This window comes from Trematomus bernacchii, unplaced genomic scaffold, assembly GCF_902827165.1.
Source record: "Trematomus bernacchii unplaced genomic scaffold, fTreBer1.1, whole genome shotgun sequence".
Lineage (NCBI taxonomy): Eukaryota > Metazoa > Chordata > Actinopteri > Perciformes > Nototheniidae > Trematomus > Trematomus bernacchii.
Genome location: NW_022988050.1, coordinates 9,286,115 through 9,311,209, shown reverse-complemented (window position 1 = coordinate 9,311,209; position 25,095 = coordinate 9,286,115). Strand labels below are relative to the sequence as shown.

Below are 25,095 nucleotides of genomic sequence, written 5' to 3'. Positions count from 1 at the left end.
CTCACACTGTCCTCTTCCTGCCAAGTTATTTCTCCATCTTGATTCCACCACTCGGCACTCATCGCTCATTAATCATTTTCTTTCCAACAAAGAAAAATATTATTTCTAATAGTCTTTCTACTTGGATATCATTTATGTCGAACAGGATGTCCGAGCACAGCAATCAATCAAATGGAAATGGAATATCAAAAGCTATTTTTGCAATGGAAAACTTTATTGTTTTATGTTGACGCCACCAGATGAGGTCATTGATAAAGAGTGACACTTTTTCTAAAGTTAAATTATCTTTTTGGTTAATAGTTTTTCTCTTTCATGAACATTATGTATTTAAAATAAATGATGTTGAGAGCATTGTTTAGTGATCATTATGATATGTGAAGAACAGACTATCAACAAATACATTTCCTCAAAAAGGGAGAGTAGAATCATACATTTATTTTTACTTATTGTTTATTTACCAGGGACAGTGCTCATAATAAAGTAAATATGCCAGTTCAAATCATACTAGTTTTTAGTAATAGTCATACTAAATGCAGTTTGTGACAGCTGATCAAAGAAGGTTGAGATCTCTGTTCTGGCTAATAACGTCATCCAATCTCTTCACCTGAAATGTTAATTGAATACAAATGCTTCTGTACACATGAATAACCCCCCCTCCCCCTCCCCCCTGTGTGTCCTCAGGTCGTTCGGGCCAGGCGGTGGCGGTGCGGGCCAAAGTGTTCGGCTTCAACGTGCTGTTCTACGACCCGTACCTGCAGGACGGGCTGGAGCGCTCCCTGGGGGTGCAGCGCGTCTACACCCTGCAGGACCTGCTGTACCAGAGCGACTGCGTGTCCCTGCACTGCAACCTGAACGAGCACAACCACCACCTCATCAACGACTTCACCATCAAACAGGTACGTTAGCACACGCCAGAGATGGCAAAAGTACACGCATCCTTTACTCAAGTAGAAGAACAGATACTCGTGTTTAAAAAAATACTCTGGTGAAAGTAGAAGTACTGACTCAACGTCTTTACTCAAGTAAAAGTAAAGAAGTATGGGCTTCGAAATGTACTTAAGTAAAAAGTACCCATAACTACCATCTGTTTTAAAGAGTACCTGACCTCACTTTATATAAATAGAACAATAATGTCATTGTTATTAGACCAGGAAATGATGGATACACGGATCGTGTTCAAATCAATAGACTGACTCTAAATAATAATGATCACGCCACCAAACACACATTCAAACTAAAGTAACTAACCTGTTTTGAAAATGTAAGAAGTAGAAAGTACAGGTATTTGTGTTAAAAATGTAAGAAGTAAAAGTAAAAAGTCGTCGTGTAAGTAGTGGAGTAAGAAAAATGTGCTTAAGTACAGTAACAAAGTATTTGTACTCCACTACTTCCCACCTCTGGCGCACGCACACATGTCCAACGCCCCACTGCACAGCTGTGACCTGACCTGGGCTTAATGCGGTGCTGTATCTCAGGTAGACAAGCAGAGCTGCTGGTGTATTATTACTCCGTCAGGCTGCAGGCTGTCCTAAAGAGCATTATAGCCGGTGGAAAGAGAGACGGGGGAAGAGAGGGAAAAGCCTTCCTGCCTGCACATGCCCTGCTCTTTATCTTAAGCTCTACCAAAGCTGGACACAAATTCATTCCTTTGCTCTGTCAAATGCAATTAGCGCCAGCCCACGGCTACAGCAAATATATCGACTAGACTGCGCAGCGGGGGGTGAGAGCTCTGCGGGGGGTGAGAGCTCTGCGAGGGGAGAGGGCTGTTCTCTGAGTCAATATCTGCACTCCGAGGCGTTGCCCGGGGCGACACCTGCAGGGGAGCCGGGGAACTGTTGGAGAAGAAGTGTCTACCCTTCTGTCAACTTCTCCCAGTGTCACCTCTCACTGTGGTTTCTCTTCGTGTCGCCTCTCGGGGGGCCATTCTCCGTGAGTTGCAGCATGCGAGGAGTGGCTGTGGGGTAATAGCCTAACCTAGCTAACCGTGTGTCTTTTTCAAAGCTTATGATTCTCAGCTGCCTCTTAAGTGCTGCAATGAAAGAACACTTTCCCCTTCTTCCCCTCACCAAAAATCTTGGCAGTCGCTCCCAGCTTCTAATGTGGAAACGTGTGTGTGTGTGTGTGTGTGTGTGTGTGTATACATGTTTGTGTGTTTCTGTGTGTGTCAAAACCACCAATGCCTAATAAAAGACTGCCTGCCAGCGTAAAGGCTTTTCATGCCCCTGGATTTCAGCTTTTGTCAAGATTAAGGGATTACTTTCTTCTAAGCATATTCATTTGATTTTTTTTTTTACACTTTTTGTTGTGCCTTATTTCTTTTTTTACCCCCACAAGCAGAGAGGGGTGGTGGTGCTGCTTCATCTTCCAGCTCACCCCTCATCCTTCATTTCATCTATTGCTTTTGGATCAAGGCTGCTCTCTATCCCACATCTGACAGTATTTTCCCAGGTGCCGTCTGTCTCCTAGATCACAAAGGTGTCACACATTTCGTTTTCCCTCTCAATTGACGTCCAATGTAATATCTGTAAAGACCCTTAAATGCAGGCGTCCAATCCAGATTGATGTCCCGCTTTAGATCAGACAGATTACTGCTGGGCTGACAGACATTTTAAAAAACAGCCAATTCTTGGAATCTTTCTGTAAATAACCGGCTGTGTGTCTTGAGTTAATTTGTTTGGATGTATGTGTCACTGCAGATGCGTCAGGGTGCATTCTTGGTGAACACTGCGCGGGGGGGCCTAGTGGATGAGAAGGCCCTGGCCCAGGCGTTAAAGGAGGGGAGGATACGTGGAGCCGCCTTGGACGTACATGAGACGGAGCCCTTCACGTAAGTCTACACAAACACACACACAGACACACACTAATCAGACAGGTGAATGCTTTACTTATAGAGACGGATAAAGGAAAAGAAAGCAACACATGACACACCGCTGAAGAGACAGATAGGCAGACAGAAACAATGGCAGACTTATGAAGAGTTAAAGACATCTCGTACTCAAATGCTCTTTCATGGCCTTGAATGTAATGGAATTCAGAGAGCTTCCTTTATTCCCGTCAGACGAAACGTAATACAGCTCAAAGTGCAGGGAGATGGTTGAGTGCAACGAAGAGTTTGTTCAAAATGAGCCGTACATGCTTCACAGTGCTTCAACTCTCTGAAATGTGAGCCTAACTGAGGGGGATTGTACGCTTTACCCCCCAAATCTCCTCCTGCTGTCCCGTCACTACACTGCCGCTCCAATCTCCATTTCTATTTCCTCACCGGAGGGCAAACAGCTTGACACGCCTCCCAGTTTTCCACCTTTCTAAGAACCATGTTTCCAGTCTCGGGGGGGTGGGGGGGGGGGGGCTGGTGTCGATGTTGTGTTCACGCATCAGGGGGCAGTCAGGGAGTTGGGAGGCTGCTTGTTTCTGGCCGGCTGATCCGCTGACTGGCTGCTGGAGAAGACTGAAACTCAGCCCGATGAAGCTGGAACTCATGCTCCGCTGGCCCACTATGTCAACAGGGGAGAGTTTCATAACTTTGGCCCGACATCGACTCTGATCCAGAGCGCCACGAGGCGTTGCACAGAACCAGGAGAGGTTAGAGGGGGAGGTGGAGAGGGAGGTGGAGCTGATCTGTTTTCAGTGCCACATGAGAGGAGGGAGAGAACGTTTGGAATAGATTGTGGTAGTGTGAATAAAAGCAGCTGACATTTTCTCCCATTGGCCATATTTCCAGACGATAGTCACCCAAATTATAAACAAGCATTTCATGTTAAAATAACAATTTGGAATGAGTAGATGCACATGAATGGGTGTTCTGATTACCCCAATTATGAATAATGTCTGCTATAATTGGTATTCTCATACATAGCAAAAATACAAAGAAATGCCCATGAACATATTTAATAACCTACACTGGCTGTACACACATATTAAGTGATGGAGCTTTAATATCTCCATTTCAGACTTTGTATCACTGTTCAGCTGTTCAATATAACAACTTCTGTATTGTCAGTGCTAAACTGCTGTCATTTATTCCAGAGCTTTTATTTTCCCACTTTCTATTCCTCACATTTTTATGACAATCATTTGAGCTTTTAGAACTAAATGACCCCCTAGACATTTTATAAGGAAACAGTGAAATGATGTCATATTTATGTCACACCTTTATCTAGTTGCAAATTACATTTACTCCTTCACCCCCATTCATCTTTTGAAGCATCTATGAATATGCAAATCCTGTTTGTTCATGTCTTTCTGTCTGCACATTCGTCTTTTTGCACAGTGAAGCTCATATAACTCAAATCACTTTCAAATATAATACACTGCAGTTTGCCTTATATACTCATTGTCCTAAGGGGTTTTGATTTTTAGCTTTTAAGGTTATTTGTATTGTTACATTGAACTTTGTTTTTTAATGCTAAATTGTTTCTTAAAAATACTTGTTTTTTATTATCCTTATATATTTCCTTTTTTTACCTACTTTGAAACTTATTTTTTTAGTTTATGTTCGCACCACCAGATACCAAATAAGCAAATTCCTTGTATGTGTTAACGTACCTGGAAATAAACTGAATTCTGATTCTGATCAAGTAACAAAAATCCAACAGAAATGCAGGAACTGGACATTGTTTATTGTATTAATCATCATTTTAAATTACAAAAAAATCACATGTCTTGGTTGCATTTGCTCTCAATTCCTAAGTAGTTTTTTTTAATCGTTCTCCTTTTTCCTTCCCCTGTGTGTTGCAGTTTTTCTCAGGGCTCCCTGAAAGACGCCCCCAACCTGATCTGCACGCCGCACACAGCGTGGTACAGCGAGCAGGCGTCTCTGGAGATGAGGGAGGCCGCGGCCACCGAGATCCGGAGAGCCGTCACCGGTACGTTTCAAAATCTGCTTTTGCTCATCTGACAAAACCAGCAATAAAACCCCCTTCTTCCACTGCTTCATAATCAGGCCCACTACCCCCCCCCCCCCGCCTCCACCTACTCTGTGACCTGTTGCACGTCCTTCTTTCCCAGATGTCACATTTCCACTTCAATAGGCCCCGGGCAGCCTTTATTAAATCTGGACCTCTTAATAGATGTCATCATTAGCTCCCCGACGCAGAACAGAGCCCAGCGGAAAAACATCCACATTGTTAAATGATCTTAATTTGCATTTGTGTATCCAAGCCTGATATGTTCGTCAGTCTGAACTCATTAACACGTCACCCATCCACTGTAGGGAGTCTGTTAGTGTGTGATTGATGCTTTTAACTCTCTCTGTGTGTGTGTGTGTGTGTGTGTGTGTGTGTGTGTGTGTGTGTGTGTGTGTGTGTGTGTGTGTGTGTGTGTGTGTGTGTGTGTGTGTGTGTGTGTGTGTGTGTGTGTGTGTGTGTGTGTGTGTGTGTGTGTGTGTGTGTGTGTGTGTGTGTGTGTGTGTGTGTGTGTGTGTGTGTGTGTGTGTGTGTGTGTGTGTGTGTGTGTGTGTGTGTGTGTGTGTGTGTGTGTGTGTGTGTGTGACACAGGCCGTATCCCCGACAGCTTAAGAAACTGCGTCAACAAGGAGTTCTTTGTCACCACGGCACCCTGGGCCGTTATGGATCAGCCGGGCGTTCACCCTGAGCTCAACGGCGCCGCCTACAGGTAGGGACTGGAGGGGTCTGACAGATACACCCCTTTTTATTTACTGCTGTTTTAATTCTATTTTGAGATGTTTAAATGCTAGTATTGTTTATATTCTACTCTCTCATTTCTACCATTGTGCAATGCCTTGTTTTGTGGTTTTTGATGCTGCTGCTGCAACGCAAACATTTCCCAATTTGGGATCAATAAAGTACCTCTTATCTTATCTTATCTTATTTCAGAGAGAAACTGCTACCCTGGATTAACCTTTAGTTGTGTTTTTATACCTCAGTACATTTGATATGATGTTTAAGTATTCTGTACCCATGTAGGTGATTTGTTTTAAGATATTTCATTCATTATTTGGGTCAAAAACAAAGGGTATTGTGATAAAGTACACAGAATGAGGTAATTAATGATAGATAAGTAATAAAAGGAGTTGTAATTGCTATTTCTGTCCCAATTACTTTTATTTGAATGCTAACTGAATGAGAAATTCCTAAAAAAAAACCTTGTACATTCCCCTATATTTACTGTTTTATAATCTATTTCCTTATATTGGACTGGTCAAGTTATTAATGAAGCCCTGCAGTAGTTGGTAGTGCCCCCCTCCCCCCCCCCCCCCCCTGCTAACTGTCCCCTGTAGGAGTAGAAAGGTCTTTCTTTGCCCACCTGCCGGCTCTTCCTGATCTCAGCATGTCCGCCTCCATGTGCTTCTTTTCACGCAGCCAAGTGAACCAAACTGTTTCGGGCATAACAGCCGGTGTCCCCCAAGACAAAATTATTGCCTAGATCAGGAGCAGGTAAATACAACCGTCCGGGGCCACAGCCTCAGTCTGGAGGTCCCGGATAAGACCCTCTCTGATCTGATGTGTGTTCCTTCTACAATCCCCCAGTACTCACCTGTTTGACTGACTCGGTAGAGATGGATGGCAGAGGAAGCTTTGAGTGTGCAGGAAGCATGACCGAGCTATTCAGAGACAGTTTCATGGAGTCATGCTTCCTGCTTCTTATGGGTTCAATGTGTTGGATTTCACTTCTCACAATTCTATTGTGCGTTTCCCCTCCTGTTTGGTTGAGTGGTTATTGTACGGAGCCCCCCAGGGGTCAGGGTGGGATTGTATTTCTCAGTTATTCTGCATTACTTTGCAATAGGTTAAGGAGGATAAGAACAGCTATAAACTCACGCTAGTCTTCCTGCCACAGTGGTACAGACATGACACAAACATTATACTATATATTATAAGAAAAAGATTAGGCTTGTTCTATGGGTCAGAAGGAATGTTAACTGTATTGTGAGGTCCTACCATGAACCTTCTGGGGCTCCATATTATGAGGATTTGCCTTCAAGTTTCCTTACAGAATTTTTAACATAATGGCTCTTTTTCATCAAAAAGGTCCCAGGAACTAAAATCACTTCATGTCCTACGACATACCATATACGCTGAGGTCTTTTCTGATATTTTCTAAATTCTAATTAAGACTTTTTTATATTTTCGACATACTACACAATTTTTACGTACTATACTATGTCGTATTTCTGACATACTACTATATGATTTTTTCCCTTCAAAATACTATAATAAGACATTTTTTTCACATACTATGAAATGATTTTTCTTTTTGAAAAACTATAGACTTTTTCAGATATTCTCGACATACTATACTATGTCGTTTCTCTGATATTGGCTATGACCTTCTTCTGTTTTTACGACATACTAAAGTTTGTCTTTTATGACATGTAATGCTTTACATTTTATTTACGACATACATTACAATTACTTTTCTGCGACTCCCTATACCATGACTTTTTATTAAACATTTGTAATCCTTTTCCTAAACCAACTAAAAGTAAAACCACCTGAAACGCAGCATAACACTTCTTACATGTTTCCTGTGTAGTTTCCTTTGGTGAAAAAGAGCCAGTAGAATCAGTGTGAGGTTTGCTCCGAGAATCCTTCACGGTGTTGGGAGTGTGGGCTATTCCCCCTGTGAGTCCTTCCTCCCCCCTCTTGGATTCACATATTTTTACGACACTAACCTCTCACCTTGCCCCCCCTGCAGATATCCGCCGGGCGTAGTTGGAGTGGCTCCGGGTGGCATGCCAGGGGCGTTAGAGGGCATGGTGCCGGGGGGGGTGCCCATCGCCCACTCCCTGCCCTCCGGTACACACCCCTCCCAGGCGCCGTCGCCCAACCAGCCCTCCAAACACGGCGAGACCAGAGAGCACCTCACCGAGCAATAGCAGCAGAAGGGTTCCAACAACCAATCACAACGCAACCGACCAACTGGGACCAAGAGACAGTGAAACGACACACGTGGCTGCCTGTTAAACCAGCCAGCAACTGGGAACAAAGGAAGTGTTCCGGGGGAATTTGTACTTTTAACGTTTTAGTTTTTACTCTCTGTCTCTTGGGGTTCAGTACCGACTTTACTCTTCGATGATGATGATGGGTTTTTTCGTTGTTTTTTTTTCTTCGGGACATGCCTATGATTGTGGACACAGAGTCCAGTGTTTTTAGCGCTCCGGGATTACCCGATTGAGACTCTGTCCCCGCCCCCTCTCCACCTCAGAGCTCATGGGAAACGTAGGCCCTCATCTCAACACACTCAAGAGAAAAAACTCTGGCATCATGTGCTACTGGACCTTAACCCCCCCCCCTCCCCTTCCCTTCCCAACCGCCCCCTGATCCTCCCCACCTCTCCGACCCTCCTTATGTAACTAATGTGTGTTGTTTAGGCCCCTCATTATGCCTCAGAAGAATTATTTTGTTCTTTCAATCTTCAGTGTGAATGACTAAAAATGGATTAATGACTATATATATTTATCATTCGTCAAACAAAAGGAAACGATTTAGTAATCTAGAGTGGGTTTTAACCCTTTCCTGGCAATAAGACACATGAAAGCTGCTGCAGTTACAAGATGTCACCACTGGAGGGCACTTCTACACAGCGTGAGGGATTTCTTCTGCACCTGTGGAGCGTTAACACCAAAAGTTGCTCCAATATAATCTGTGGGGATTATTTTTGAGCCGTTAGCAGTTATACTAAACAAACATTCACTGTACATTTGAATGTAGCTGAGTTTTGAGATGACATGGATTTAGAGGGGAGCTGCCAGCTAAATATTTCACTTGTGTCTTTAGTTTAGAGTCGGTGTGTCAGTGTGACTCTGATGAAGGACTTTTTTTTTTTGTATAAATCATAAAAAAAAGACTCAAGTTTGGCGTGACTGACTGCACCCGATTCTTCTGCTGAATGGACGGATATTACAGATATGAACTGAGTGGCATCGGTGCACAGATGAGACCACGCCCCCTTCTGTGAGCACATTTCACACTGAAGACAGGAAAGGGTTAAAGCAAACTTCATTTCTTAATGACTCAGGAAAACACTTTTTTGCTGATATTGTTTATTCCCAGAATTTTGTCTTTGAGAAAAAGAAAAAAAAAAGATGAGACTAAATCTGGTTAGTCTGGATATTCCTCCCCCTCTCCCCCCCCCCCCTCTCCATTGTGGTATTTTTATATACAAGGCGCATCCCTGGTTTTGGTGTTAAAGAGTTTTGAAGAGTCCTGTTAGATTTGTATTGCCTAGTTAAATGTTCCTATAACCATAGTCCTATGTGATCCACCCCCCCACCCACCCTCTTCCCTCCTTCTTATATTTTCATTGTTCTATTGAAGGACAGGTTCTTTGGGGCGTCCTCTCTGTAAGAGCAATAGCAGAAACTCCTACTTAGTGTCCCAACAATAGCAAGAGGCAGCCAGCAGTATGTTTTTGTTTTTAGTGTGAGTATTTGTATTTGTTTCTTGTACAAGGTGAACATTTAGCATTCAGTGCAGTTCAAATAAAAGATATGATTCTGAGAACCAGCTGTCTGTACCAGAATGATTTTGAACACTGTATGTCCTGTATACTTAAGAAGAGAATATCCTGATAATGGGTTCCTTTAACAAACTCTTACAAGATGTGTTGTATCCGTTGTCACAGGGGGGGCACCAAAATATAAACAAGTCCCAATAACAAAGAAATGCAGCAAGAGTGACACCATCCTGATGATTAACTGAAAAACCAACAAAGGGTTGGACCTCACGGGTAAAACGTAATCTTGTAAGGTTGGTAACTACCTAAATGAGTCCTTTTGTTTATTTAAAGCTCACTGTAGTTCGGGTAACTATCGTTGTTTACTGAGAAATAACATTTTCTGGGAGCTGTCAATCTACAGGCTTCTACTTGGACTCCAGAGCGGGTCCATCCTTTATTAATCTGGACTATATTTAGACATATTTTAAGTTACAGGCAAGAAGAAACAAACAAGGGCAACGAAGAGGATGCAAGTGAGTCAAATTTAATATGAATGCACTCTATAGAAAGAGGCAGAGTGTTTGGTTTTCTTTTCCCCACCGGCATCACCACCCCCCACTCACTAACATGACAAAGAGCTACTAATTCACACGTAAAAATGTCAGTAAACTTGTACGTCCTTCCCTCCCCCCCTCCCCTCCCTCACAGAATGTAGGTTTTCATCTGTGCAAAATAAAATACTTCAAGACTGAACGGATCACACGGATAAAACGGAGCGGAACAACAACAAAAAAGGTATCGCCTCCGCACGCTTAATCTCCTAAACAAATAAATAAATCCAAAAACATCAGAAGGGGTTTGCAGAGGGATCAGGAGAAAGAAAAACAGGTGCTCTTTAAACCTTAACATACACACAGCCATCAGCATCCTCTCCGTTTTAAGCGACAGGCAGTTCTGTAAATGAAATGTCTGTAAATGCAGCTTCAGGATTTCCTTAAATACAGTTCCTATATGTCTTAGTATTTCTGTCAGGTGTGATTATAACTTTGATAACACATAAGGAGAAATCTTAAAGGCGAACTAAGTGGACTTGATGTGCTTTCATAGGAGCAGTAATCAGGATTCTGTTTGTCGGTGCTGGTATCTCTTCTTCTTTTGTTTTCTACCACGGAGCTCACACATCACATGCATTATTACAAGTTCAAGATTTACATGTTGGAGAAAGAAAGAGGAAAAAAAACAGATAGTAAGGTAGGAACTCTCCCAGAGCCTACAGTGTCCAGTCTCAGATTAAAGAGCTGTGTTCCTCCTCGTCTTCGTCCTCCTCTTCCTCACCGTCGGACAGAGAGGCACAGGGGCGGATCTGGCGGTATCCGTCCAGCCACTTCTCCACCATCTGGGTGACCAGAGGGTGGTTACGCCGGCGAGAGCTCTTCTGCATGGCGGCCAGCATCCCTCCTTCTGTCACGCAGCAGTCCAGCCACTCCCTCAGCAGCTTCTCCTGCTGCTCCTCGTTGCCCATCTGAGGCACGCACACACACACAGAAACACACACACACAGAAACACACAGAAACACACACACACACAGAAACACACACACACACGCAGTTCATTTGTTAGGACATGTTTAAACTGGTGATCACAGTCATGCTCCACAAACCCAAACACCCACTTCACTGAGGGCTGGGAACGATTTGTGGTGACCTGAAACCATAAACTGTACATAATTCTTATTGTTTTTATTCTTATTTCTGTTTTTGAAAGCAACTTTTATCAATAAATGTGCAATTTTTTGTTAAAAAGGAGCACATTGGTTTAAAAGGGGTTTCACTCAGATTTGATATCCACAACTATGCTTTGTTTTCTGCCGGATTGAAACACTGACTGCTCTCATTTACAGTAAACAAGGTGACTTGCAAGTCAGAATAAAACAAATCAGAACCTATTCATGCTTTCATTAACATTTGTAGTATCTGTTCAAATGTTACTATAGTATGTACTGTGACCTAAGATTGTCATCGTCATAACTACACTGTAGCTATGTACGTATGACCAATAAAAGCCTTGAACCTTGAATATACTTTTAAAATAGTAGAACACCAAATGATTTTGTGGTAGAAAATACACTTCATTTTAAGTCATACAATGTCACACAGCACATCAGTCCCTACCTCTTGAGCAGACAGGAAGTGGACGTGCAGCAGCTTCCTCTCGCTGTCCACCAGCGGCAGCAGCGTTACCGTGACGTCGTCGTCGGTGTTGAGGTTGGCGCCCGCACCGCGATTGTCGTAGCCGTCGTTCTCCATGGCCACCAGGGCAGAGAAGTGGCCCCGCGTGTATCCCAGGGCGATGGGGCTCTTCCAGCAGAAGCTCTGCTCCCATAGCAGAGGCAGATACACACCTACACACACACACACACACACACACACACACACACGGCAGGTGAGAGGCAGGTATCTAAACAGTGGATCAGCTGGGAGCTCTTTGTGACTGTGTAGATGTCAGAGCTCATCTGACCCGAGATCAGAAGAGGCTGCGCTTCATCTGACTGGAAACAACCGGGGCATTGAGAGCAGGGAGCCGCTGTGTGCTGGTGCTCAGCCTCTGCTGCTCAGAACACACACTACACACACTACACACACTACACAATGTTCAATGTGGACTAGAGCAAACCACAGTCACTCCGGTTATTCTCTGGTCAGCATGAGCAGTCAGGTTGCACATTTAAATCCATCTTTCTGATTAAAAAGAGGTTCTTTTATGTATTCAAAATGAAAGGCAGCTCAACAGACGGACTGAGGTAGAAATGTTGTGTGTTACACAGCGACTCAGCGCCCCAGCTGTGCTTCCTTTAACAAACAGCTCCAGTTTGTGCTGCTGCCAACACCCTGCCCTGCTGTAGGTGTGTCTTTATTAAATAAACAGTCAGTACACAGAGTAACCCCGTATAACGTCAAGGTAATATTTACAAATCAAATCGAAATCTTGGTGACCTTTAGAGGTATCCTGCTCTTGCCTGCTCTCCACTATAACAAAAGGTCGCTGGAATTTCATTTGTGGAGCTGGTAGAAGTGAAAAATCTAATTGTGGTCCGTTGTCATGGGGACTATCATTGTTTCATTAGCAGAAGTGGTTTCAATGAAAACTCTTTGTGAACAGAACATTAAAAACAAAACTGCCTGCAGGGCTAGACGTCACAGCTAGTTCAAAGATAAAACCGGTGCCTGTGCTTCAAAGTAGTAATGTCAAAGATTTGCATTAAATAAATGTCTGTTGAACCTTTGCATTTGCATTATTAGAAAGTAGGTGTTACTGTTCAGATCTCAGGGAAGTGAGATGCAAAGACACACCGGCAATGAGCACTCATTTCCATAGGTGTCACCAGAAAGTGGAAAGAAACAGTGACAAACATTTATTTGAAACTCTCACCTTGAAATCGAGTGTATCCTAACGTTTCCCCACGGAAACTTTTGTAGTATTTCACTCCGTAGACTATGATGGGTCTGCGAAGAATGTGTGCAAGAACAAAGATGTGGGTCTGCTCCAGGCTGGCCCCGGGCTGAGGGGAGGGGGGGGGGGGGGGGGGGGGGGGAAGAGACACAAAACAACATTTTACACATCATCGAGTAGCTGTCGTCATAGCGACTTCCCTCAATCACACATTTAGCAGAAATCCAGTAAAGTGCTGAGCCGGCCGAGTCCTCTGTGATCACATTTCAAAACAGAGTGCTGCACTCTGAGAACATGCAGCGCTGCAGCACATTTGCATGCCCCCTCCCCCCCCCCCCCTCTCTCTTTCTCATCTCTGAGTTGTATAAGCAGAAAGCCCACTGCTTTTAAATATAGTCATCCACAATTATGGGATGGATATACAAATCTCAGATGATCACATGGTGGATTTGCAGTGTTTGTTTGTACTGCCGGTGGAGTGGCTCTCTCTAAATGCCTCTAATCCCAAGGTCACATGATGGGAGGAGTGCCGACTCAGCAGCCTGACAGCTGTCCGTCACTCTGCAGCTCCATCTCAGGGCATCTGTAATAATTGCTGATGTCCTCCCTGTCATTCACAGAAGATCCACCTTCCTACCGTGTCTGCCGTTCAGTGTCATTGACTTTACTGTCATTCAAATGAATGAGCAACACTTAGTAAGCATTTAGACAGACGGTGCTGATACACAGAGAGAAGGCTGCTAGCCTTTTGTGCATTCACTCAGAAGTGATTGTGTTTAAAATGGAGAATCTGTGCAGTGACAACATGGCATCCATATTAAGACGTTTTACCTCAGAATGTTGATACAAATAATGAATAAGCAAGGGTATGTAGATCATGGTATGTTTGAAACAAAACTCAACTTGGTCATATTTAAAAGAAGGTTGAACCTGTCAATTTTAGGTCATTCAAAAACATTTTAAGAGTTTGGGGCGCTTGTAAATTACAGTGAAAGGACACAGGTTCAAAAGGGTATATTAATATTCTTTAGAAAACTAAAATAATGCAGGGTTTTTAAAGGAAAGGAAGGCCTTAAACACGTGTGACAGGTCAGAGGAATTCACACATTGTCATTTGGTGAAATGTAAAGCAACTCGTTGGTCATTAAGCTGCCATTAGCCTGTGAGAGCGCTTCCATCTCCTCACACATTTCTAAGAAGCTCACAGCGTCTTACAGTCCGTCCACAGCACACTGGGAGGATTGATAATGAGGCGGAGGAAGTGAGTAAAGCAGAGGAACCCCATAATTACCTGGCTGGCCAGAGACAGGATGAACGCCCAGTCCTCCTGCCACTGCTCCTCTCTCAGGGAGAAATGCAGACCGAAACTCTGCGAGTACCACGACTCCCACTCCTTCCAGCGCGTGTAGAACCTAAAAACATTGACATGACAATATTTTCAACGTTCATTCGAATCAAAAATATTTATCCCACTACAGTATCTCAACAAGAATGTACGACAGGAAGTGGATAACAAACATTCCTGACACAGTATTGCATATCACATCAAATACCTGGATTTAAATGCCTTGAGTCAAATACACTTTTTAGTAGTAAAAGGAAAACTAGTTGAACATAATGGGCAAAAACATCAGTTTACATAGTGAGTAATCAAACCTGTCTGTGTGATCGGAGTATGTAAATATCCTGAGGAAATGCTTCTACCCTGAGCCCCTGACCACTAAACTGCCACCAAGGCTTCAAAGGGTCACTGGCTGCAGCAACAAGGACAACATTTTGCACATTTTAGGCCGTGCATCCACATGTCCTTGATCTAACGAAACAAAATATAACTTCAGCATATACGATCCTGAAAGCAAAACCACAAAACAAGGCAGAAACCTGTCACTAAATTGTGATATTTGGTGGTTAAAATGTCCATAACAAATGTTTTACTTTATTCAAATGCAACATTTTGTCAATGGGATGGTTCTTTTATATGCTAAACTACACATTTCTTTAATAATTAGGTCTTAACTACCTTTTAGTTTTAATACCAATTACACACATTCTTTTGGGGGAGATGTATGTGTCAAATTGAAGTATTTTTCATAATTGTATTCAGATTACCCAGAGCCCATGTATCCAATTGCTCTAGAAATCAACAACACTTTGGATATGTGGCATGTTGCTTAATAAAAAACGGTGCTTTAGGTCATAACATGTTTCTTGGATTGTATGACTATAGGCTCTGTGTGGGTCAGAGGGTCTCACCAGTGGGAGCAGTCGTGCAGGCTGTCATGCAGGGTCTTGCGGAGGACAGAGTCCTTGTCGTAGATCCCCCAGGTGGCCTGCAGGACCGAGTCCAGCAGACAGTCCCCGGCCGTGCGGTTCCACAGGGCGTACAGACGACTGTCCAGCCGGGTGCCCAGCTCCAGAGACCAGTTGATGACAGGAGACTCCTCCTCCAGCTCTACAGACACAAGGAGGAGGGGGGGGGGGGGGGGGGGGGGGGTGATATAAAAGGGTCCATAAAGCCATGTTCCAGACAGTTGTGTGTGGAAATGTCTCCAATAGAGAAAGAGGAGGAGGATTTCCAAGAAAACCATTTGGGAATATGAATTTTCCTGAGCTGACAAATGAACAAACAAGACTGGGTTTATGCGAACAACCAGAATGAAAGAGGGGGGTAATCTGTTAACAAAGACTCAGCATGGGGGCACAGATCCTACGCTGAGTGTCTTATACAAGCATCTGCTGCAGCTGGTTGTTACAGAAACAAATTGTGCGACGCATAACTCATCATTTTCTTTTCTCCTGAAACATTTCTAAAAACACCCACACTGATTCCTCAGCTATGTTCTGCGCAACAACCAGAAACTCTCATGAGTAACCCAGTTTGGGAAAGCTTAAATAGGTCACAGGACTCCTCTGAACTTCAGCACACACACATGTTTGTTTAAAGCATTCACACACAGTGGTGCAGTGCTGGGAGTGTGTCATTGCTTAAGTGTGAGGGGGGAGGGCAGTTAGCCCCATTAGCATTATTGGAGAGGGGATATAAGATGAAGCAGGAGGTGGTGAGCTGGTCGGGGAAGCAGGTACTAAACACATGGACTTGAATTTAAATAAATACAGATTGGGGATAAAAACGGAAACCAGATATAAAAATGAACAAATCTTTGGTACCTTTCTGCACATCTCGATCCAAAACCTCATCAAACAGCTTCTCCTGGACAGCAGGCGGCAAGTCTTCTATATCTGGAAGACAAAAGGGGGAGATATCATGTTTTAATGCTCATTATAACTGTAATGGTACACTGCACTGAGGGCAACACAATCGCTACAGTAATGACACACAGAGGGGATGTTCTCTGCGATTCCATTCAATGGCTGACATTTTGTCAATAGCACACTGTAAACACAGGCTCTGTACAGCATGTTGTGTTTGTGTGTCTATTGAACTGTGCACACACAAAGCCAGAACACTAGTGGCTATTCTCCGGCTCAATAGTGAATGGCAGTGGCTTTGTTAGGTGGGGGGAGAGACAGAGGGTGAGGAAGAGCGCCCTGCAGCTGGCCTCTGGCCAAACTCAGCCTGCAAAGAAATAGTTGGCATTAACATGAAAAAAAAATGTGAATCGATCAGTGAAGCCTGCATAATCTCTCATCCCAGAGGCAGCGCAGAATCAGAATACAACTGGACTCTCTGAAAGCAAAGTGCATGTCATTTCAGTGAAGACGTCACGCCACGGGGACACTGAGCTGCTGTCCCCCCCGGCAACGCTGCACAAGAAGGACGGACGTCATTCATCTCAAATCTCGTGAAAGGGAAGTCACACACTGGAGATTTACGATGTTTAGAAGAAACTTATGCATGGAATTTAAACAAAACAACTTTGTATATCCTTGCAAGCAAAAGTAGCCTAAGTGTTCAATGTCAATCTTCCTCTAAGGGTTTGATGTTGTTAATTTGAGGTGTTTATTGAGGCTACAAGAAACTCTGTCAGTGGGAGCAAAGGAAGCCAAACGATTCTAGGTTAAACAGACAAAAGGTATCAGATTGAACACATGCAAGAAAGACCAAAAGTGAAGTGATTTGCTCCTCAGGATGTGGGGGGTACCTGCAGGCAGGGTGAAGGTGACGGGGTCAGTGAGGAAGTAGCAGGCGAAGTCTCCTTTGCGTTGATGTAGTGAGGCAGCGATCTCCCTGCGGATCTGCTCCGTCAGCTCGGGACACACCATGGACGGGATGCACTTCGCCGCCTGCTGGTTCACCTGCAGGACACACACAGATCCATTTGAAGTTACAGGTACATATACAGTAACTGAAGCTTGATCACACTTGAAAATTAGGGATGTTTTGGAACTTTTGAAAAACAAAAAGGACATTAAATATATCCTTGCATGTTTTCATTTATTAAGGGTGATCAGTGTAGACAACTAATGACAGGATCTTCTTAAGAAATTATAAAATGCAATAGTGTACATATTGTGTGCATTTGTTATTTTGAGAAAGATATTCTGCCATACAGTGCGGTGGCCATCTTTCTTTGTTGAGCTCAGTGACTTGTGTCACAGTGCAGCCTCTGGGCCTGTCTAATCGCTGCGTGCCCTCCTTCAGACCGCTCTGTGGCATCACGTCCATCAGCAGCCAGTGGCAGCACCGCAGCCAGTGGCAGGGCAGCACCGCAGCCAGTGGCAGGCAGCACCGCAGCCAGTGGCAGGCAGCACCGCAGCCAGTGGCAGGCAGCACCGCAGCCAGTGGCAGGCAGCACCGCAGCCAGGCTAATCCTCCACCTAATCCTTAAAGTGCACTTCTGCTGTAATTAAAGGCATTACAGGCTGCTGCTTTAGATCATCTATTCTGGCACAGAACAATTATTGACTGACGAAGTTGAGGAGGAGAAGAATTGCTTTAAAACTACAGAAACACTCAGGACTTTTAAAATTAAATAACACACTTCATTGAATGACTGTAAAGAATATTCTTATTAAAAAGAGTCTATAATCTTCATAGGAGGAGGAACATGATTCCACTGCATGGTAGGGCTGTCCCGAATACCATTTTTCGGGCTCCGGATATTCTGTAGTAATCAGCAGCGGGGGGGGAAACAACGTGACGGAGATTAACGGAGAAAAGTCATATCTACATATAAAGACGGAGAAAGTAAACGATAAAGTTTATGGTTAAGTGTTAGCACCCCCGGAAGAGGCACAAGCTCTTACGTTGATATTGCAGTGCAGCTGCTTCCAAAAAAAACGAAAAATACGAATAACGAAATTGAAATCCGAATAGTACTCCAACGAACAAATATTCGGGTACAGCCCCTACTGCATGGTGTCATAAATATGTGTAAAGATGGTTGAATAAAGTGATCACCTGCTCAAATAGGATGATATAGCTTTACAGAGGACCTATTATGCTAATTTTCCGGCTCATATTTGTATTTTGTGCTTTATCTTGCTCATACTGCCTGTGCTGCATCACTTCTTTTCACCCTCCGAAAGTGGGATGTTTTGCCTTTGCAGACCATTTACATGCACACAAAGCTACATAACAGGAAAGGAACAACCCCAGAAAGCATAAAAGGGCCTCTTTAACCTCAGTGTGGTGGCGAAGACAAACAGCTCTGCCTTACCTCTGTGAGCAGGATGGCGAGCATGTCCTGCCTCTGGAAGCGGATGGCCAGATGCACCAGCGTGAAGCCCACATCAAAGGCAGAGGAGCGGTTGAGGAGCTGCACCTCGTCTGCAGTGAGCTGCCGGGCGATGTCTCCGCCCGACGACTTGTAGGCTTCTATCGCTGCCAGGTCTCCCTCCACCACGCCTGCAGCAGGGGGAGGAAGGAAGGTCAGAAAATAGGATGTAGAAATGGATCAGTGCAGTTGCTTTTCCAGGAGTTTGTGTACACAGGCTGTTGAAGTTGGAGCCTGTGAAAGTTTTTATAGGGTTGGAAACTTTCCATTTTTTTTTTTTTTTCTAAATTGAAGGTTGGCTCTTCATAGGGAACTTAAATATAGTTGGGGAAAGTAAATTTTAGCATAATCTTGACTAAAACAAACAGATGCCATTCAAGTACACTTGAATATCCATGCCATTCCTTAATCACATGCACATAGCACACTGCTTACTGCATGGCTATTGAGACCACACCCCCTACAGGCACTGTGCATTCCTCCATCTCATGCACACATGATTTCTAGAAGTAATATTTAACTCAACATTCATGTTTTTGTTCTTCAATTAAACAAATGATTGTTCAATAAAATAATAAAAACTTGTTCTGTTCTACTTACAAATGAGTCTGTTGAAATGTCATAATGGATGTTTATGACAAAACAAAATGTTTATATTTATGCTTGGATATAATACAATTTGATTACATTACCCTCAATTCCCAGTTAGTTCCCATAAATTCCCATGGAAAGTTTCCAATATGGAATATTTCCAACAGTCCCCAGCTTAATTTCCCATGGAAATGTAACGGAAACTTACCGGAAATGTTCCGCCCCTTTGCAACCCTAGATACACACCTACATTGTTTACAATCTAAGATTAAGGCAGAAGGAACAGTGCCGTTCAGAATAACAATTTATCCAAAGGCCTGTGCACTCAGTTGCTTAAAGTCAACTTGAAATGTAAACATACAGTTAAACAGTTCTGTAAAACAATTTCAAACTAAACATAACCTTTGTAAAGGTAGTATTCATGGTAGGTGTGTACCTAAAAAATTTGCCTCTGAGTATATGCAAATCTTCCATGAGAAAAACTAGTCTTACTTCACTTATCAAACACAACTGTAAAGATTAATGTTGAAAGACAGGAATCCTTTTGAAACCAGCACTATTCATGTGAATGGATTAGACTGGCTTTTGGAGCAGTTCCAACTCTGTGCCCTTGCTTGTAATAGAAGCAATATGTAACAGACAGCTCGTCATGTTCAATGAAAGAGCTGCAGAAATATCCATCAACCTGTGCTAACACATCTTTCTTCGTCACAAGCCATTAATATGAAAATCAGGAGGGATTAGCATCACAAACTCAAGTCCAAGAGATGTAAATGCTCAAATATTTCATGGTTAACGGCTCTCGTGAAGTAAATCCACATTTCAGATGACCTCTAGATGTAGCCACTTGCTGACCCAGTGTTAGAGCAGTTATCACTCAGGCTACGACACAGCAGAGCAGCAGTGTAGCTTATGAAGCAGAGCTATCAGAGAGCCGTGTCAAACAGAGGACAGTCTGTGCAGATTAGCGTCCCCCCCCCTCTGGACGTAGCAGTCTCAACATCTGTTGTGAGTGAAATGAGCAGCAGCGAGGTAGCACACTGCAGCAGCTCGCTAATTTGAACAAACTGCCTTATGGGAGGCTGGTGTCGCAGGGAGAGGACCGTTACCTCGAGAGAACCGGCACCTGGAACGTCTCGTCCCTTTACTTTAATAACACTGATCCATAAATGGATGGTGAATGCTTTTGGCTGAAGAATAACTACTGGGATGATGAGGAAGAGCCTAAAAAATAAAGTTATACAATATATTAACCGGTTTTCCTGTGTATAAAGAAAGCAAATAAAATGCACATTACATGGGCTTGGTTTAGGTTACTGTTGTCATGGAGAAAGCACGTGTGTACCAATGCCACATTGCATATGTTGAGCATTCCCTCTATGAAATGCCAACATTACGTGCACTTGAATGTGTTGTTGATCTGTGCCGTCTCAAATTGCAAAAACAAAAACACCACGATGAGTGCTTCGTGCTGCATGTCATAGCGCTCACTTTCTTTTTGTATTTATTAAATAGCCCTATATTGTCCAATTAAATAATAACCAAAAAAGAAAATGGCAGAATGTGACAACACAATTAAATGTGTGGAAAAATAATAGGAAAGGGAAAGACCCTCTTTGTGTGCTAATTAAATAGGTAGTAATGTCCCAAATGTGCAGTTTGGTTAACAACTCTGTCCACTTGCATTCATTAAAATAAATGAAATACTTAAGCCGGTATTTGCATCTTTAAGAGTACGAGCCTTGAGGTTCCCTGGACTTACAGAATGCGTGGCTTTTTGAAGACTTGTCCACTGCGTTCTTATTTCACATGAATGTCTCTTAAATTAAGCGCCAGAGTAGTATACTATTAAGATTAGTACATAATGTGTTCTTTAGCGGATTCATAAATTGTGTGGAATTGGGACACATTCTAAAAACCTTAACATCAACCCATTATGCCGGGATCAGTCTATACAATGCAAGTCTCCAAACCGCCTAAACAGCCAGAAATGGGGCATCCTGAACACCAGGGGGGACAATCTGGACAGATGTCAATGCACAAATCCATATCATCATTTTAGATATCACATAAACTGTAAATGTCATAATGAGCAACATCATACTATAAGAATATCATGTTTAAAAAGTTAAATATGATCTGTAACTGCAAGACAGGCCGGTGAATTTGTAAACAAAAAGGACATTTTAAAACAGGCTGCTTCCTTTTGTGGGACAGTGGAATCAATGGGATCATCCGATTTTGGCCCAAATACAGAGCTCTGGATAAACAATAACCTAGAAACAGTCAAGCGAGGAGAAATCCAGTTTTGCGAGCAGAGGAAGTGCTTGGCTTTGTCATAATGTGCTGCACGACTCCGCCACTTCCTCCAATGACAAACACTTTGAAGAGCCCAACTGTAGAAAAGTCAGCTGACATGGTATGATTAAAGAGGCACAGTAGTATTTAGAATTAAATCAAGAGCTTGAAATGTGAGGTAGATGCACGACAATGGTGGAAGAACAAAAAGGTGTCGAGTTTCCTATTCCACAACAACGAGCAGGAAAGGGCAATCGGTGCAAAGGTCATGAGGACATGATCATGTGCTGCCTTCATGCTTTTTTTGTTGTTGACAGGTGTTCATGTCTTGTCGAGGTTATTTTTGCCTCCTAGGGCCTCGGCTCAGCACATAAGCGCCACTGTGTACAGGGTGGCTTGACTGCGAGCCAGGAGAGTCTCTGGTCCACGGCGACACTCTCCCCGCGCTGCCCAGACGGCCCATTCATCCCCACCGGCTGCACAGCACTCACACATCCTCTCACTTTCTCAAAGACACTCTCAGTGGCAGAACAAGGGCGGAGAGGGGTCCAGCGATGAGTTGGATTGAATTACTACAAGCCTTTTAGCTTCACATCCTCAAACCGCTGACTCAGCATCATTTCTTCTCTGTTTATGATAAGTATCCTTCCACTACGGCGGATATTATTCACCTGGAAAGCACTACCTTGTGAAATTAAACACTTCTCCTCATAGGGCTTGTGGATGCACACATTTAGAACAAATTCCTGTTGTACTCTAATATTTGGAGGCCAAACAGTGACATGTTGACATTCAATAATGACTGAGTGCAACCCTCGCCTGCAGGGTGAGCTGCCACCTGCACTGTGAGGAAATAGAACATTTTGCAATTTTAACAAAAATGGTTGCCTCTGACTGGAGCATCCCGCTCAGTCATCATTAAGCATGACATTATGGAAGAAAACTAAAGGTTGGTGAGACAATGCACATTTTTATCCTTTTTTCCCCTTTAATGACTTGTCCCAGTAAGACCTTTCAGGTGAGCAACTGAGGGACAAAGGGTGTAGAGTTGTGAAAAATACCATCACATTCCAAGAACCAAAAGGTTATCCATTTAAAATGCTAGAATAAATATATATTGTGAGACGCTGCAATAAGATGCTTGGTTTTTCCGTTAATCAATCAATTCATTATCAAAGTTGCTGTTATTAATTGTGTAAGAAAACTCACCAGCGCATGCGTTGAGGAAAAGCCAGTCTGTTTTCCTCATTCGGTTTCTAATCTGCTTTAGCTTCTTGAAGTCAACCTCCTGCTCGTCTCTGCTGCTCATGGCTCCAGCTGCAAGCTCTATCCTCTGGAAGTCCATTTTGACATTGTCTTCCCTCTTGGGCATAGGAGGGGACCTCCTTTGGCCCTGGCCCCCACTGCAGCTGCCCCTCCACCGAGCCCTGTCCTGGATATTGATCATAGGTGTTGGATCTGCAGACTCGCCCAGCTCTATGGCTTCCTGGTTGTTGGGCTTGGGGCTGTCACACACCACACACTTTGCAGTAGTGGGCCAGTTCTGGTAAGTGCAAGCTGTACATATCCAGTGCTGCTGATGAGTGTTGAGTCTGTTTCTGTCATTGTATTCCTCACAGGGATCCACAGGGGAGTGGAGAGCGGGACGACAGCCTGCATTGGAGCCTGAAGTCTGGGGGGTCTCTGTGGGGCTGCTGGTCCTCGCCCGTTGACACAGGCACTGTGTGCAGCGGAGCGCTCGGGGCCAGTTCAGGTAGGTGCACATCTGGCAGGACCACTTGTTGGCAATCTCAGCCATCCCGGCTGTCCTGACTCTCGGCCGAGCGCTGGAGTCAGGACATATGAGGAGGTGGCTACCACTCTCAGTTCTGGGAGGGTCCCATCCTGGACTAGGGTCCAGATCAGGCGTGTTCTTGTAAGGCTCCTCTGTGATGATGGGACCCCTTGACTTATGTGCACGGCACATGGTGCACTTGGCTGCAGATGGCCAGTTTTCATATGTGCAGTAGTCACAGGCCCACTTTATCTTCTGTTCTGTCATTGTTGATCACTTTGGATGGTTAAACTGAGGTGATAAATAAACGTAGTTAAATGTCAGGCATGAACTAAATCTTTTTGAATAATCTTGAAGGTCAACAAATGTGATAGACTAATGATGCGTTTATGATACATAAAACAAAAGGACATTCCATGGAGTTCTCTCGAGTATATCCCAGCAGATTATAAACTAACTAACATCTGTTTGGGTATCTTCAATGACAATCGAGATTGTTGAGTGATTGAAATTGAATTAAAATAACCTGGCCGGCTGTTAATTATCAGTAACAGTATGTAGCATGCTAACAGCCTGTGTTTGTTTCCCATGACGGCTGGCTTTATGGCGTGAACATGTAGTATGTTACACTGTTGCTAGCTGGCGAGCTAACCACCTAGCTCACATAGTTACCGTGTATTTGAACAGTTAATGGACATTTTCTAGAAAGAAGAATCATATAACATGCTATAGTCTGGTATATTGTAAGAAAAATATGTGAGAGTCTTACCGTTTCGCGGCTGCGCCTGTTTCTGAAGTGCTGAAACTGAAAACCACAACAAACCCTATGTACAGTCCCCCTCCTCCAGCTCTATCAAACCTTTCCCAAACAGAGTTATTTCGACCTCTTCGGTGTCTCACATGTTTATCTTTATAGACACATTAAGCTCTCGCAGAATAAACCCCACGTTGGCAAAGCCTCTGTACTCCTTGAATCATGGTATAAATATGCGACATTACATGGTTTACATAGCCTCCGTGTTGTTTAATGGCGTCGACAGCGAGACAAATGAGTGGCTGAGCCAAAATAAACGCTAGCCTGCCTTCGTCACCAATCATCTGGCTCAGCGCTCAATGCGATTGGATGAAAAGAAAGTACTGTGTTGCCTTCATGACATTTCGGAAATATGAAAACCCCCTGTACATAAACGTACGGACACTTATGAAAGGTTCAAACAAACTGGGAAATGTGGTTGACTGGCAGAATTATTTACTATTTTGGTTAAACTGTTTCTAAAGTTGTTGCCCTTTATGTTTTTTTCTTTTAATATGAGGCACAACATTTGTATATTATATAATGTTTTAAAAAAAACACTGGAATAATTCCCATTATATTTAACAAAACAAATGTAAAATAAACGAACTTAGTCTAAACCCTAAAGCTTTTTTCATACAGTGGATGCGGGAAGAAATGTAATGATTTTATAAATGAACGATGTCAAAATTATGTAAGTCCTTTTCATGAAATTATTTTGTACACAATAAAAATATATTATATAACTTATATAATAACATTTGTCTATTTCTTTGCTTATATAAATAAGCAAATACAATTTAAAAAAAAAGGAAAACACTGATGCATTTGTAGTTGTTTAAGTCGGTTATTGATTATGAATAACCTCTGATTGACCTCTACTTTGAATCTCATTTTAAAATAATAGTTTTTAATTTGAGAGCAATATTGGATATTCTAACACATTTATGCATAAACCTAATTATATGGACAGTTTCAATGGAATTGTTTTGCTATAGGCAACTGAATGGATCCATGTTTACTTCCTGTCCGCTGATTTATTCTGAGACTTCAAGTACATTGCGACAACTGTAGGAAAACAGGAAAAAAAAGTGGGAACATATTAGACAAT

At 43.1% G+C, this 25,095-nt stretch overlaps 2 protein-coding genes across 5 annotated transcripts in view; one reads left to right on the top strand and one right to left on the bottom strand.

The window, feature by feature from the left end:
- Positions 1-9,467, top strand: part of LOC117473559 (C-terminal-binding protein 2) — an 88,220-nt gene extending 78,753 nt beyond the window's left edge. For all 4 annotated transcript variants that reach the window (XM_034119193.1, XM_034119192.1, XM_034119191.1 and 1 more), the window contains 5 exons: positions 682-896; positions 2,697-2,827; positions 4,738-4,865; positions 5,496-5,613; positions 7,657-9,467. In XM_034119193.1, the coding sequence (XP_033975084.1) occupies positions 682-896; positions 2,697-2,827; positions 4,738-4,865; positions 5,496-5,613; positions 7,657-7,837 (773 nt within the window). In that variant the 3' untranslated portion in view covers positions 7,838-9,467. The remainder of the gene's footprint in view (positions 1-681; positions 897-2,696; positions 2,828-4,737; positions 4,866-5,495; positions 5,614-7,656) is intronic.
- Positions 9,468-9,922: 455 nt separating this feature from the next.
- On the bottom strand, positions 9,923-24,262 carry zranb1a (zinc finger, RAN-binding domain containing 1a). The gene is made up of 10 exons (XM_034119196.1): positions 23,961-24,262; positions 22,627-23,482; positions 18,472-18,659; positions 16,954-17,107; positions 16,019-16,090; positions 15,104-15,302; positions 14,142-14,262; positions 12,830-12,959; positions 11,572-11,801; positions 9,923-10,921 (listed from the first exon to the last, which is right to left on the bottom strand). The coding sequence occupies exons 2-10, from the start codon at positions 23,456-23,458 to the stop codon at positions 10,685-10,687; spliced, it is 2,163 nt and encodes a 720-aa protein (XP_033975087.1). The 5' UTR covers positions 23,459-23,482; positions 23,961-24,262; the 3' UTR covers positions 9,923-10,684.
- Between the last annotated feature and the right edge of the window lie 833 nt (positions 24,263-25,095).